Raw genomic sequence first — 14,962 nt, 5'->3', positions numbered from 1 at the left:
CTCAACGGGAGGAAATAATGACGCCAGCTTCAGAAGCGAATGCTTACAGCGACTTCTGCTCGACTTTTAGTCCCCCCCCCCCCTCCCAAGAATGAGGAAAGCCGAGTTTCAGCTCAGTTTTGAGATGAAACGACTCACAGTGACCACAGAAAGGAAAGTCCTCTTCTTTCAGTCCTGCAGGTTTTACGTTGACCTCAGGTTCACCACTTTGTTCATTTTAAATGAATTAAACTGTAAATAAATAAAGTTTAATCCATGATTGGTGGTTTTATGCAGGAGTTGGTTTCTGCACATCATTAAGGTCCCGCCGTCAATCAGGTCAAAGTCTGGACTCTGGACCACCAACACTGTCATTTTTTGTTTTTTCAGCCGTTCTGTTGTAGATTTGCTGCTTCAGCTGTCTGATGGCGTCACATCTGACTCTAAAATGCTTCGGTTAACGCCTCCGCCACTGAGCTTGACGGCCGGCACGAGGCGTTTGTGCCGATACGCCGTGTTTGGTTTCGCTGTGCATTATGGGTAAACAGCTCTGCTTTGGTCTCATCTGTTCAACTTTATTGTCCGCTGCAACCTTTCCATACAAGCCGTGCATCGTCCCGTCGTGACCTTTGACCTGCTGACTGAGGCCTGGAGAGTCCGGGATGGAAGTTGTCGCACGCTTCTCCGCTTCTAAACGATCATTCAGGCGACAGATTGAACCGTACCCATACGGACAGGCCGCAGGTTTTTGCTGATGTCGTTCCGCCTTGGCGTTGTGTTGACGCACCTGTACGCTCCAGAGCAGCAGACTGACAAAACTCCGTACGTCTGGAGGTCAGATGTGAATAATTTTAGAACCTGATCATTTTTATTATGTCCTGATGGGATTAACCCTTGATAGAGAGTCTTGTATCCCCCCCACAACCTTCTAACACTCAAGAACCTACAATGGTCTCATCTGAGGTGAAAAATGTATTTCTTGAGAAGTCTCCTTCCTTTCCAGTCGTCACTCTGCAACACGAAGACGCTCTGAAAGCAGTTTTCCCTAACCGCTACGTTTTTTTGTCTTCTAAATTTCCTAAACTTTGGTCGAGGCGATTTGAGATTGATTTGAGGCCTGCATCACGTCGGAGACATAAACGGGATAATGTGCGGCCGAGCGCAGATTATTGTGAAAATCATTTCTGCCCGGGCGATTTCGCAGCTCATATTCATGCTAAACGAATATAAGACAACAGCTGTAATCACAGGAATTATCCTAAGTGCTCCATAGAGCGGCGAATGCGTAGCCATGGCAACAAAGACGTCTTTCAGACTCTGAAAATACCAGATATCTGAGCATTTAACTTTTGGCACCCTGTTTAATTGCAGAATGGAAAAAGTAACAGCATGTTACTCTGATTGGCTCGTGGAGTGAAACTTTTCCTTTTATTAGCTGAAGCGCTAAAATAAAACCCAAAAACAAACACAAGTTACGACACACATCCCTTGGTGCGAAAGTAAAAAGGCTGAAGGGAAAGAGCAGACAAAGAGAAGCCTCGTGGTTTGATTGTTTGTTAGCCAGGAATGCAGCTGACAGGAAGAGCAGCCGGCGGGTTAAAGAGGAACCCGCCGAGCGCCGCGGCCGTCGGCAGGACTTACGGACGCTGCGGCACACGGCCAGGCAGTACTCCTCAGACTCAAAGTTATTCCTGTTGCCTCCGCAGCCGCCGTAGATAAAGTGAACGCAGCGGCCCTCCTGTCGGTCAAAGTACCAGCGGGGCAGCATGGCCCGGCACGGACCCGTCTCCGCGCTGGCCCAGCACACATCTTAGGAAACACACACGCACTCGTCATCGCTCGGTCAGAAAGGTGGCGTGTTTTACATCGCTGAAGGACACGACACGTCGTCAGTGGAAATGAATTCAGCTAATTTATGGCTGAAATGAAGAAGCAACTGGTTCTGACTCTAATGGAAAGTGTCTAATGAGAGCTGGAATGATAAACGAGCACAAGAGGAAACACGACAGCTGGAAATTAATGACTGCGTCGTTCTGGAAATGTTGTTTTATATTAATCTACGAACGAGAATAATTCAGATAAAAGCCGAGACGCTCCTCACCCCTGACGACTTCCTCCACAGACTCCGTGGTGGTGGTCGTGGTTGTCGTCATGGCGACGTTGGTGGTGAGCTCGTCGTCGTCAAGCGTGTCGATGATGTCGTCATCTGCGTCCTCCTCCTCGTCCTCCTCCACGTCCTCGTCCTCCTGCCCGTCTCCGTCCTGGTCGTTGTCCAGCACTTCGTCCTCCTCGTCGTCCTCCACGTCGTCTTCGTCTCCCTCGGGCGCCTCCTCGTCCTCCTCGGCTGCAGACGGTTTGGCTTCTTCCTGCTGCGCTGCTGGCTCCGCCTCCCGCACCATGCTGGCAGGACGGCGAGGAGGAGGACAGTGAAAGGGAGTCATTGGGAGGAAGGAGGGAGAGTGCAGCGGCGCTAAAAGAATCATCCGTGGAGCTGGCGCTCACCTGTTGTCGGAGTAGTCAGTCTCCATTCCGCCCCACCAGACGTCAGAATCGTCGGCGTCCTGCTCGGCGCTGTCGGCGTCGCGCTCCGCCTCCGTGGGGCAGCACACGAACTCCACTCCTCGGAAACGGTCGATGCCGCAGGGCAGCAGCATCCCGTAGTCGTGGAGATTCATGCTGCGGTCGCCGCAAGACTGCGCGGTTACAAAACAAGGAAAGCAACATTTATTCTGTACGACTGCAGCAAAGCATCTGAGCCACACACGACAACAACAGAACATTTCTGGATTTCCTGGTGATGAAGAGGACCGGGACAGACCAGAAAGGTCCAGTTAGCCCCGCCCATCCATTCGATGCCGGCGGGAAGAGTTAGGAAGAAAGCAGGGGCTTGTCCTGTAACCCGAGGGTTTTTGGTTCAAACTCCCGCTCCGTCCGTCTGATCTGTGGTGTCCTCAGGCGAGACACCTCACCTGCCCTGGTCAGAGGGTTCTGTGGCACCGGTGTGACGGCACCCTCACTTCTGTCGGTCTGCTCCAGGGCAGCTGTGCCGCCATCAGTGGATGACTGATTGTTGACGAGATAAAGCGTGTTTCCGATTTACCATGTTGCCCCCGTCATGTAAGCTTTGAACTCGTTGCTTTGTTTGATCTTTCTCATGTTTCCTTCATCTGAGCTGTAACCCTCAGAGCAAAAACGCTTGATGAAATCCATCCGTCCATTTATTTTTACCCGCGGGGAGCCGTCACTGTGTGAGACGGCAACCATTCAGGCTCTCACGCACACCTAGGAACAGTTTAAACCAGGGGTGTCAAACCCAGTGACCCAAGGGGGCCAAAATTAAATATTTGGTCCAAGACAAGGGCCAATCAGGATCAGTATTTATTAAAATGACATAAATTAATTGGTTTTAGATGTATTATGTCAAATCATCCATATAGAAATATCAATGACCTTTTCCCAGCTACAGATTATACAGAATTTAGAGCAAACAGACTTTAATGAACACAGACAAATAGATCAAACTTCAGAAAGCTCATCATTAGCTGTCATTTCTTACGCCTCACTCAGCTTTTAAATGAAGTTTTTAACATTAAAACAGACAAAAACCTGATCATACAGAAATTAAAACTATATATTGTTGGCTTCTAAGTCACTGTCAGAGAAAACTTCACTAATTATACACATAATATAAATACATTACACCGACTAAAATTAATTAACCAACAAGTAATTAAAATGTAACATCTCTAATGTTTTTCATGTTCTAGGCTTGTCAATCAATTTGTATTTATTTATTTTAAATTGCATTTTTTGTTTAAAAAAAGCCTTTTTGTAAAACTGTAGATGTGGAAATATCTGACAAATATCTTACAATATCACATAATAAATAACCATCAGGCCTGTCAGGATAACAATATTTGCTGGACGATTAATTGTCTCAGAAATTATTGCGATAAACGATAATATTGTTTGGAGGTTTTAATCTAATGTAATGATAATAACATCATAGTGCAAGTACATCCTGTCAAAGATTAATAAACTTCACACCGCTGCTGTTACTTCCAGCTTCAAACCAATTCCATTTTGTTTCCCCCCCCCGATATCAAACAGCGTATCTTTAGCTTGCTAACGCCTAGCGGTGGCTAATGCTAACGAGCTACAAGCTGAGGCGCCTGGGCTGGCTACCTGACGTGATAGGCCACGCCCCCTTACACTAACAGAAAGGGAGGGGTCAGTGAAGAACACCGGAGACCTGAAGGAACGATAACGCTGATAATTTAAACTTATTGACCTCATTTTTTTTGTTGTGCAATTAACTGATTTATCGTTTATCGCGACAGGCCTGACAGCCACATTTTCAACTTTAATCAGTTTATTTTCCGGCGCCCTGCTGTTTGTTACTGTTGTGCAGGTGTGAGTGAACTGCTGTAGATCCTCACCTCCTTGGCGACGGTGTGCCAGTGCAGGTGGCTCTCACACTGGTCCATGCGCTCCTGGTGGAGGAACTTGCACTTGTCGGGAACGAGCAGGGCGTCGCTCACAAACTCTCCCACTGCAGAAACCACAGAAACATGTTTTTATTTTATTACGGCTCATGACTCTACGGACAAAGCCTAACTGGGATGGGGGGCTCACCCAGGCAGCGGTAGGGCACCACGATGTGCACGTGACTGCGACACGGCTTGCGGCCCTTTTTGCACCAGTTCTGGATGCTGACAGGCTGGTTGGCCTCCACCACGTTGGTAATCTGGAGCTCCGGGTACACCTGAGGTACAACATGAAGGGTGTGTACAGACCGCATTCCTCGACATCCTGTCTTTTAAATGAATATTTGCATCTTATTTTTAAATTTGCTGGGTGTAGTTGTGACCCTGAACCTTTAAAGCAACAAAATAAAAGTAAACCTCTTCGTCTTACATTAACAGAAACGACTCCTGACTCATTTTTCTGACCAGGCAGCGTCGAGCCGCCTCTTCTCTCTGTCAAACAGACGACTTATCTGTGCTTCTGCGTAACGGAGCGTCTGTTTCAGCAGACGCCGCGGCCTCGGCGAACGGCTGAATCACCCGTTAATTCGTCAAACTCGTGACTCGTTCGGCCACTTCTGGTCTCGTGCTGAGAGCTGCGAACTTACAAGCGTCGACGGAGCTTTTAGTGATTCAAGAAAACGGTTGTTGAAACGTGACTTTCTCCACCTACGTGCCTTTGCACATCATTTCTTTCAAAGTAACGTAGTCAGGTCCTCCGGACGGGTTCTTCTTCGTTGAAACCTTTTAGTTTTTTATCCAAACTCGGCCTTATAAGCAGCACCTTCGCATGGTGAATCAACCGGGCCGTCATGGCACCCGTCAGCCTAATGACCGCTCGTTAGGGCCCTGATGGCTGCTCGGAGCGTCGGGATTTCCCACTCCACCGCGTTCCAGTCGTCCCGGAAACGAGACGGCTTTTGTTTTTCCCATCGCAGTTTCAGAATATTAAATCTTACGAAACAGATTTAACATCTTCTGTACACATCAGCCTGCAGGTGGGAGCAAACCGCAGATGTTGGCCAGCAGCTGCTTCGTTTCCTCCTATCTATAACTGATCACCGTCAGATTTTCATCTTAGAACCCGTCCAGAGGACCGGACTCAGCCTCGTTAGAGCTTTAAACCTGGATTACTGAGCACGCATCAGGACATCAGGTCACCTTCTGCTCTGTTTTATCCTTTTATTTCGTTCGACAAACAAATAATAACAACTGAGAGCTGAGGACAAACTCTTCGGTGAGAATTTCTGTTAATCTTCCCTGAGAGTCTTTGTTTTCTCAGAGAGTTCGTCTCTTATCGACATGAGCAGCCACGAGTCCGCCGTGTTGCATTTCTATTCGCTCGGGTTACTAATTACAAGCCGACCGTGGCCGTGAAAGCAGAGTCTCGTGGACTTAAGCAGCTTGTTTACTGAGCGGAGTTTCTGGCTTTGTGTCGTCCAGCTAAATTGGGAATTTTGTTCACTTCAAAAAAAAAATATAATAATCATCTTATTGCAAAATGTGTAGGCTTTGGAAAACAACTTCCTGTGCTCCTGGGTTCTTTTAAAACAGCTTCCTCTCTCCTCCTTCGTCAAATTTAGTAAAAAGCGTTTTGTTTCGCACCTGCCACAACAAACCCGAACTAATTCCTGCTGGGAAACTTTTAAAATGGAGGTTTAATTGATTCTGAAAGAGAAACAAAGAGAAGATGTTTTACCTCCTGGCAGTACTGCAGGATGCCCTCCTTGGTCCCGATGCAGCTCTTCGTGCCCGTGGGGTCGGCCTCCCACTTGCCGCTCTGCACGTTGATGTGCATGTTGAGCTTCCCGCAAAACATGGCCACCTGCGGCTCGGCCAGCAGACCCATGGAAACATCCGTGGGGACCTGAGGACGGGACGGGAATACAAAAAGCCATTAAATCTGTGGATGGGTTTCATATCGGCAGATTCCAAAAGGATGAAAAAAATCAATATCTTTACAAGAATAAATTAGCTTTAAAACAAAAAGCCCGGGGCAAACAAATAAACAAGCATACCCACTCAGCTGCACTGTGCTCCACATTTTATATGAACACTACTTGTTCCTTTTAGGCTTTTTTTATCTTTTTACTAAGACTGTATGGAGCTTATATAACCCTCGCCCCGCTCCCCTTTAAGTCCAGCACAGATTGAGAGCGAGAGCAGGTTGTCTGCAGGCGACGGGAGCCGAGCCGAGCCGAGCGCGAGCGCAGCCATTTTCCTCCGCGTGACGACTTGTCTGTCTGCTCGAGGAGGTTTCCGTGTCGAGGTTTGCCCTTCGGAGAAGAGCTGAATGTCTGCTTTGTGTCTGCAAATGAGCTAGAACAAAAAACCGAGGGGGGGATACGGGAGGCGAGGAGGAGGAGGAGGAGGAGAGGGACTGCTGCCATTGTCTGCTCTCTAATCTTGTTAATGGTTTGAAGGCCCTGGCAGGCAAACAAATGTTGTTTTGTGAGATGGATAGCAGATTTTTCCCCGCAGACGTGATCCTCTCCAAACAGCCAGCGGCATAAAGTCCTCCTCCAATAAGAGAATAGCTGGTTCGGGAAGAATTTGAATTCAATTTGAGGGTAAAAACTCAAATCTTGGGATCAAATCAGCGACGTGTACCTGGTGTACGGCTGCACAGATTAACTTTCATCAGCCTTCGTTTGTAAACGCACGCCGGCACGAGCCGAGGACAAAAATTCAGACCGCAGCCGAAAAACGAACCCAAACGAGCCACAACCGAAGGTTTCTACCGGTACGACGACACGGAAGGTTCTGAACCAACCTGCAGACCAACACAGACAGAAAAGATTCATTTAATGTATATTAGTTTGAATCCCAGCTGCTTTAAATCCAGTTTCCACGTTTTGTGACATTTTTTACCTTCTTATGAGTCGATGTTTGTGTCTCCATCATCTGAATAAAACTAAATGCCCAATTTATGTTAAGCTTAAAAATTAAACAGATTAAACCAACATAAGCAGCATTTTTTTTAGTTAGAGCTTCTTTACAAATTAATTATTTAGTATTGATCAGTGATGGCTCTTCTTCATGAATCCATCTGCAAATATTAACTTAACCTTAATAAACCTCAAAAACAAAACAGAAAAACACAAAAAATAATAACAATCATGATAATTATAATAAGTTTAAAGATACAGCTTAGGTTATCACAATAAAAAAATTCTATAATTTTTGCAACAAAACCAACATTCACCACTAGAAAAAGTCTAATAAAATAATAATAAAAGCATAAATACCAGCTATAATGCAACAATTATTCCAACAAAAACAATTATATTAATGTTGTAATATTATTCTAACATGTAAATATAAGAAATGCCATATAAATCAGAACCATAAGAATAAATATAACAATAAAGAAAATCTAAAATATGTATTTTTTTTGTGATAAGTTGTGTGATTTCCACTGCAGTTGGTTAAATTAGGTTAAATCCATAAGAAGAAGAAGATTTGATTCGTTTATTAGACTTATGATGGAGTTAATTGACTTGAAACGTCACGTTTTTGTCTCTAATTGAATAAAAAGACCAGAACGGGCGCTGCTGGGAGTTTCTGCCCCTTACTGCAGGTAAATAAGGTGCAAACGGCAAACGCCTACATTCCTGAGGGGGTTCATACCCACCGCCAGCACGGGTCAACACACACACACACACACACACAGGGTCGGGTGTAAAATCCCCCTGTTGGCCTTACTCGGCTCACACAAACGATGACTTAACACTGGCGGCCATTACTCTTGACACCGAGCCATCTGCGACCGCCGCACGGGGGGGATTATTCCAAGGCCCGCCGCTCCATTCTCGCCCCGCCATCTGCGAGGGGAGGGGCGCCGACGTAGGTCACATCCTGCTCACCGCGGGGTCGAGCGGAGAGGCTTTAAAAGAGTCGCGCACGTGGGCCTTTGAGCCGGTTTTAGGGCGCCCGGTTTACGCCGACCGCCCCGCGGCGTCCCTTTGCTGCTCGACGATTAAGACAATAAAAGTGACTTCCTCTCCGCTCTGAGGCACACGGAGGCAAATCGGTGAACTGCCAACTACTTGCTGACATTCAAAGCTTCTCATTTGGCTGGCAAATTGCACCACATCCTCTTCTTTATTCCCCATCCCTGCTTCTCCACCTCTCGCCTCTCTCTTATGTTAAAGGAGGGGGGGGCATCGACCGGGCTTCGAGTGCAGGTTTATGAATCACAGCATGATGACAAAGAGGAGGACGGAACATGCGCCACATTAGGAAGAGACGGGGAGGGACTGGAGGACAGATGAAGTGGACAATAAAGGCTAAAGGAGGAGGTCGGGGACTCTAAAGCTGAATGGACGGCCAAAGAAAGGAAGGGGGGGGACAGAAGGGAAATTAAAGTGTCAGAAGGATGATTCAGGAGGAAAAAAGACGTCCAAGTGTTGCTTCTCGTTTCTTTCTGGCTCGACTGACGACCCTGGGAAGCTACGCAGCGAGCACACAACAGATGGACTCCACGTAGAGACAAATCGCGAGCCACGCTGGCCACAGCGGGCTTCCCTCCTCTTCTAAACTTGCCGCCTTTATCCCATATCAGCTCTTGATTCGGTCCTGCAGGGACGGAAGGTAGCGGTAATCTGGACACCGAGGATTAGGACAAGAGTCCCGGTCAGGGCTCAATCTGGCACGATGGCCGAGGCCATAACGGCAGCGAGCACGCCAGCAGCGAGGCAAAATGGCTGAAAGCAATTAAAACCCAGCCAAAAAAGAAAACATAAACCCAAATATAGAAAACCCAATCTGATGAATAGCTTTAACTCCTTATAATAGATAGAATTTAACAATTTAATCTCCCCAAAATGAAATTAAACACATTAAAACCCAACAGGAGGCATTAAAAAACGAACACAAAGCAACAATCTAAGTAAGAAACGATAAAGTGATTAAAGCGAGATTATTTGCTGCTGCAATTTGTTGGAGTGGTTCAGGTTTATAACGAGCGCAAACTATGTGTGTGTGCAATTTCATTAGGAAAAATAAATAAAAAAGACTTTTAAACACATTTTATGCCACCGTTAGGAACCGTGACCCAAAAACACGTGTGACACGCCGTCATCCGATGTTCTTTCAGGTCCGTATGAGCGAGCACATTTCTGTTTTTTCTGATTTAACGATGGGTTTTCAGGAAGTCCTCATTAGATGTAACGTAATTGTCATGTTGGCGTTTGGAAGTCGGGTCACACCGCTCTCCCAGCTGCAGCGTTAATGAGACTCGTGGCTTTGTTCCCTTGTGCTGATGAGCTTTAAAATGGCCGTCTTAGACCGCTTGGCGTTCTCTCATCCTGTTATTTCTGCCAAGACAGGCAAGCGAAACGGAAAATAAATTATTTTTTATTTACGACAGACTTGGCCAAGAATGAGGGGTTCTGAGGAAAAGTTGAGAAGAATTAATCTTGCCTTTCATTCTCCGGATCAACGAGCTGACAGCTAGTCCCAGTGCGTGCAAACAGCAGCAGCTCGCTGTAGCACTTCCGGTTCAGTTCAGGGTCGTTTCCGTGGGAATACCGTCATACTTCTGCCAGAATAACCGAGAGTAAAAGTTTATATAACACCTTTTACATTAATCCAGGTGAAATATTAAGATCGGCAGCAAACCACTCTGGTCTTAGTCCCCCTCTCTGACTAGCCATTAGCTCGTCAACCAGGTCAGAACTATGCTGTGTTACATTTGTAACGTTGTAGTTGGAATTTCAGGGTTTTACGTAAAAAAAGGAATTAATTAGAACGCCCTCCAAAGTCAGAATTCCTGCTTGGAAAGCTTTGGATTTAAAATCCAATATGGCTGCAGTGATAATTTATTTATTTTAACTTCTGTTAACTTGTATTTGAGTGACCCAGTCACACACACACACACACAGTGGTGTCCAGTTACTATTAGTGAACATGTAGGTACAGTGTTTAAACACACAGAATACAGAGAAATTAAACTTAAAGCAACTGGAAACTGACGCCATTCCCAGCTCAAAGAGTTATCTACAACAGGTAAGATATTACCATGGATTTGCCACGGAACCACACTTACAAAGAACCTGAGCCACTCCTTTAAACAAAATACAACACAGAAGTGTCAAACAAAAGCTTTCATACATGCTAGCAGCAAGAAACAACAGCCTGACTGAGGCTTGTCCTGAATTATTAGTTCAGCTAATAATAAAAAACCAGCAGGATCAAGATGACAATCAGCTGTGTGAGTTATCCAAACGTTCCTCATCTCAAATCACGGCTAAAACTCGCGCTGCCATGAACAGCGTGATCAGGAGCGTTCAAAACACAAACACAGTTTTATTGGCCATTAACTGCGACGGGAAAAAAGAAATATTACATCACAGGCTTACTGAAGGCAAATAAATCTATTTATATACGCGTCTTCTCACCCAAACAGACTGGAAAAAATTGCTTAATGTATTCTAGCGAACACACGATGTTTGAAGTGTCCCCGTGGGCACCGGTCCTGCAGAGCTAATAATTGCTCCGCCTTATCGGAGAGGCCCAGGACCGCCACGGGGAGCTGGGTGAAGGTGGCGGCGGCGGCGGCTGGGAGGGATAATCAGAGCGGGTAGGGAGGGGAGGGTGCCGCTTCAGATCAGCTCTCATCCCAGGGGGAGACTCCCTGGAGAGCAAAAACCCCCCAAACACGCAGACAGAAAGACACTTAAAGCGAGCGTCGGTGAACGTCCCGTACGACCGCTGAATTATCCCTTCAAGGAACGCCCGCCGCCCGCCGCCCGCCGCCCGCTTCCCTTCACGCCGCGACGCAAAACAACACGGCTGGAGCCGCCTCGGTCAAACCGCGAACGCCGAGCGTGACCTCACAAGGACTGCGTGTTCGGAACATCCGTGGAACGGACCGAGTCGTGGCCCGTTGGTTAGCTGTGGTGGCCATCTTTAACTGGGCTGACTCTGAAAGCTGGTTAGATGTTGGTAGAGATAATAAATGATGATGCTGTTAAGGGTATAAGCTTTAAAACGTACTGTTTTAGGAAACTGGTAGTACTTTCAACATTTCCACACAAGCTGGAGGCTCAGATAAGAAACTAGCACATCTGCGAGCGATGGATAAAAACTCCAAACCTTTGCTCAGCTGGCGTTGTGGAGCATGTACGCCGTCTGTGAGGTTTCAGACTCCTTGTTTAAGTAAAACGTGTTCAACTCGATCTGCTGCTGGTCTGTGTGGATTATTCCCATAGATTATAGATTATAATTTTAAAGAATTTCATTACAATTTGCCCAGTTGGCTAAACAGACAGGGTTGAATCAAACAGTAATGATTCAACTTTTTAGCACATTACCTGTAAAATCGACCGAGTTACGGCTGTATTTCTTGTGTTTTTTAAGTCCAGCTGACTGTGGCAGCCGTCTGACTCCAAAGGTTAATCCATTTCCTGCAAGTTTCAGTAAAACCTAACAGCTCATGAGCTATTCTGGTATCAACAGACTAAAACACCATCGCCGGGGTTTGCCTCTTGGCGTAGGGCGATAATAAAAGGAGGCTGTACGACAGCTATATAAATATAGGTTGTGGCTAAAATAACTACACTTGTACACAAAGCTGCCGTGTGCACGTGTCCATAAACACAAACGCGTGCGCTATAATCATCTCGCCGTTATTCAAACCCCCTCAGATCATCTCTGACCGTACACGATCCGTGCGTGTACCGTTATCGGCTGTTTGGGAAGCAGATCAAGTGTTTCGCTGATTACAGGGCAAGCCGAGGCTTTCCTTCCCCTCACACTCCCTGTTGGCCACAAGTTTAATTACAGACTGGATGTAGAGAGTAAAACAAAAGGGCTGTTCTGAGGGAACAGAAAACTGGGACCAGGCTTTTCTCCTGATTGGGAAAAAGTTTAGATAATGGTTTAATGAAACGCCGGGCATCTGGAGAGGCGTGGCCAGGCGGTTCTTCAATCATTGACCCGTTTAAGCCTAAATAAGTGAGGGGATCGAAGCATCTCCGTCCATCTGAAGAGATGAAACGTTTCCTCAAATCGAGGTCCGAAGCCCCTCAAAAACGCAGTCGTCACATCTCAGATCAACCCATCTGCTCGCTCCTGATTAATTCACCCGTGCCTCCGCGCTCGTAGACGCCGCTCGCTCTTCTCGCAAAGTCTGAGAGGAGAACTGAAGTTCGGTTTCTAAAATAAATAAACGGTGACTCACATGCGGCTCAATTAGGCTTCGTCTTTAGGGGATTCCACCAGAATTAGCATCTCAGGCCAATCTGTTAGAATCTGATTAGAAGTGTGTAAGAAAAAAAAACTAAAGTGTGACTTCTGTCTTAATGTGAAGGAGGGGAGCCTCGGTTTCCGTAGTAATAATCACCATGGTTACAGAGACTCCTCCGTACCCCGGGGAACTTCCAGCAACCCGAGGCAACAGCCTTATCCAAGTCATCTGGGAGGCCGGGTTTCATCATCTGGTTAGAGGAACTGGGTTAGCAGGAAGGCACCCAGGAGCTGGCTAATCCTGCCAGGTAAACCCGCCCTCGACGAACGCAGGTGGCCATGGATGCTCCAAAGCATCCATTCGTGGGTTAATATTAGGGCTGCACGACGTTAGCAAACCGTGAACAAACACGGTTTGTTGAAAACTGCAACAAAGACACCTTTAGTTGCTCCGTCAGCCCAGATATTATCATTTAAAACAGATGAAGAAGTTACTGACATGAATGCTCGACACCTGGAATCCTACTGAGATTTACTACGGTGGCCCAGAGGGGTCAATAAAACACACACATTACTGAAAATGATAACTTTGAAAGGATATAATAATTAAAACATGAACTAGATGAGATTAGATGTTGTTATAAAATGAAAAACAATTTGGGCTTTGTCCCTGTTGTTTCAGACGTGAGGGAATTTCCACGCAATCATTTTCTTTTTAAACAAATACGTGCCTGAATGGTTTTGTCCCCCCCGTTTGCGACACAAACGCCGGATGTCCAGCTTTAGTCGGCAAACCAAGCAGGAAGCAGATCCTAAAAATAGCCGGACGCAGTCGAGAATCCTCCACCAACTTCTGATGCAGATCTCTGTTGAGCCAACGAGCGCTCGGATTCTTCAGCTACTTTTCTATTCGTTTCTCAGATATGGTAACACACAACATTGATTTTATTTTATTTTTCCCTCCCCCGTATAGATGTGAGACGGGAGAAAGCGGTGTGGGAAGCAACGCGGCGTGGCCGCCTGGGGAAGGCTCGAAGCTGCGGCGATTAGGGAAGTCAGGGGGTGACATCACTACTCCACGTTAAAAAATAACGACTTTAAATAACCCTCATGGGATTTTTTTACATGCTTACAAGCAAAATAAATGGCACCAAGAAGCTCTTATAAGAAATAACAGACAATCTCCTTTTTCAATTGAAAAATTCCCAATTAAGTGATGAAAAATGATGCTTGTAAGTGATAATTAGTAACTGAAGAATTTATTTTTCAAGGTTAAATAAATCCAAACGTTCAAATAACGACGTGTTTTTACATCATACTTTAAAAAGGTTTCATATTTTGATATTTCTCCTCGTATGCTGAAAGCTTTATGACCTCCTGGGTTGGAACATCCCGGCGTCACGACTCCAGCTGGCAAGGAGACGATAAAAAACAAAAAATAAAGTGTTAAAACCCAAAACACCAGCCACTTTGGACTCGAATTCCTGCAAATTCTTTTTCTGGCCGGCTCGAGGCTTTTAATAGTAATGGTGTCAAACTATTTTGGTGTTTCGGCACTTGTGACTCCAAGCAGAGATGGACGGGTGTAAGATCCAGTCAGTAAGTGGCTTCGGAGCGAATGGTTGGGGTTTTAAAGGCGTATTTTGTCGTTTAGGACAATTTGCAGCTTCTCTAAAAGCAGCACCCATAAAGACAGTTATAGGAACAGTCAGCTGCAGTTTATCTCATACCAACACAAAAAACAGAACTGGAACCGCCTAAAACAGCTGAAAGAACTGTAAAAATAATAATAATAATAAAGTTTCTGGTGGCTTTTACAACCTCAAATCTGATCCAGCTGGGATGTTGAAGCACAACGTAAATAAAAACAGAACGCAATGATTTCCCAAACCTCGATAGGAGCAGATGTTCTGAAACTTGTAAACTTTACTACGATGATGGTGGCTTTCCAGATGTGGAAGCTGCTCATGCCCGAGGCACTAATGCACACCCATACCATCAGAGAGGCAGGCTTTAGAGCTGTGCACCAATAACAGGCTGGATGGTCCCTCTCTTCTTTAGTTAGGACTTCAGGAGTCCTAAAAATGTCAAAATTTGATTCTCCTGTTTTGCCTCAGTTGGTTTAAATATGGCTCCTTCTCTGCCTGATAGAGCTTTAAGCTCCATCTGTTGTGAGCCGTGTTTACAGACAGTGTCCCTGAGTCCATGCAGGGATGTCCAGAACAGAACCAGAACCTGGTTTTAATCCAGAGCAGAAATCTTTTGAT

General features: G+C 46.0%; 1 protein-coding gene across 2 annotated transcripts in view; it reads right to left on the bottom strand.

The window, feature by feature from the left end:
* The window catches only part of appa (amyloid beta (A4) precursor protein a), a 31,048-nt gene that overhangs the window by 9,631 nt on the left and 6,455 nt on the right, over positions 1 to 14,962 (bottom strand). Inside the window, exons 2-7 of one of the 2 annotated variants that reach the window (XM_017437742.3) lie at positions 6,205 to 6,372; positions 4,615 to 4,744; positions 4,419 to 4,531; positions 2,482 to 2,672; positions 2,081 to 2,379; positions 1,621 to 1,788 (exon numbers count right to left, since the gene is read on the bottom strand). In XM_017437742.3, the coding sequence (XP_017293231.1) occupies positions 1,621 to 1,788; positions 2,081 to 2,379; positions 2,482 to 2,672; positions 4,419 to 4,531; positions 4,615 to 4,744; positions 6,205 to 6,372 (1,069 nt within the window). The remainder of the gene's footprint in view (positions 1 to 1,620; positions 1,789 to 2,080; positions 2,380 to 2,481; positions 2,673 to 4,418; positions 4,532 to 4,614; positions 4,745 to 6,204; positions 6,373 to 14,962) is intronic. The other variant, XM_017437743.3, reaches the window with a different exon arrangement.

This window comes from Kryptolebias marmoratus, linkage group LG23, assembly GCF_001649575.2.
Source record: "Kryptolebias marmoratus isolate JLee-2015 linkage group LG23, ASM164957v2, whole genome shotgun sequence".
NCBI classification, from domain to species: domain Eukaryota; kingdom Metazoa; phylum Chordata; class Actinopteri; order Cyprinodontiformes; family Rivulidae; genus Kryptolebias; species Kryptolebias marmoratus.
Note: the sequence above shows the minus strand (reverse complement) of the source record. Positions and strands in the feature narration are given on the sequence as shown.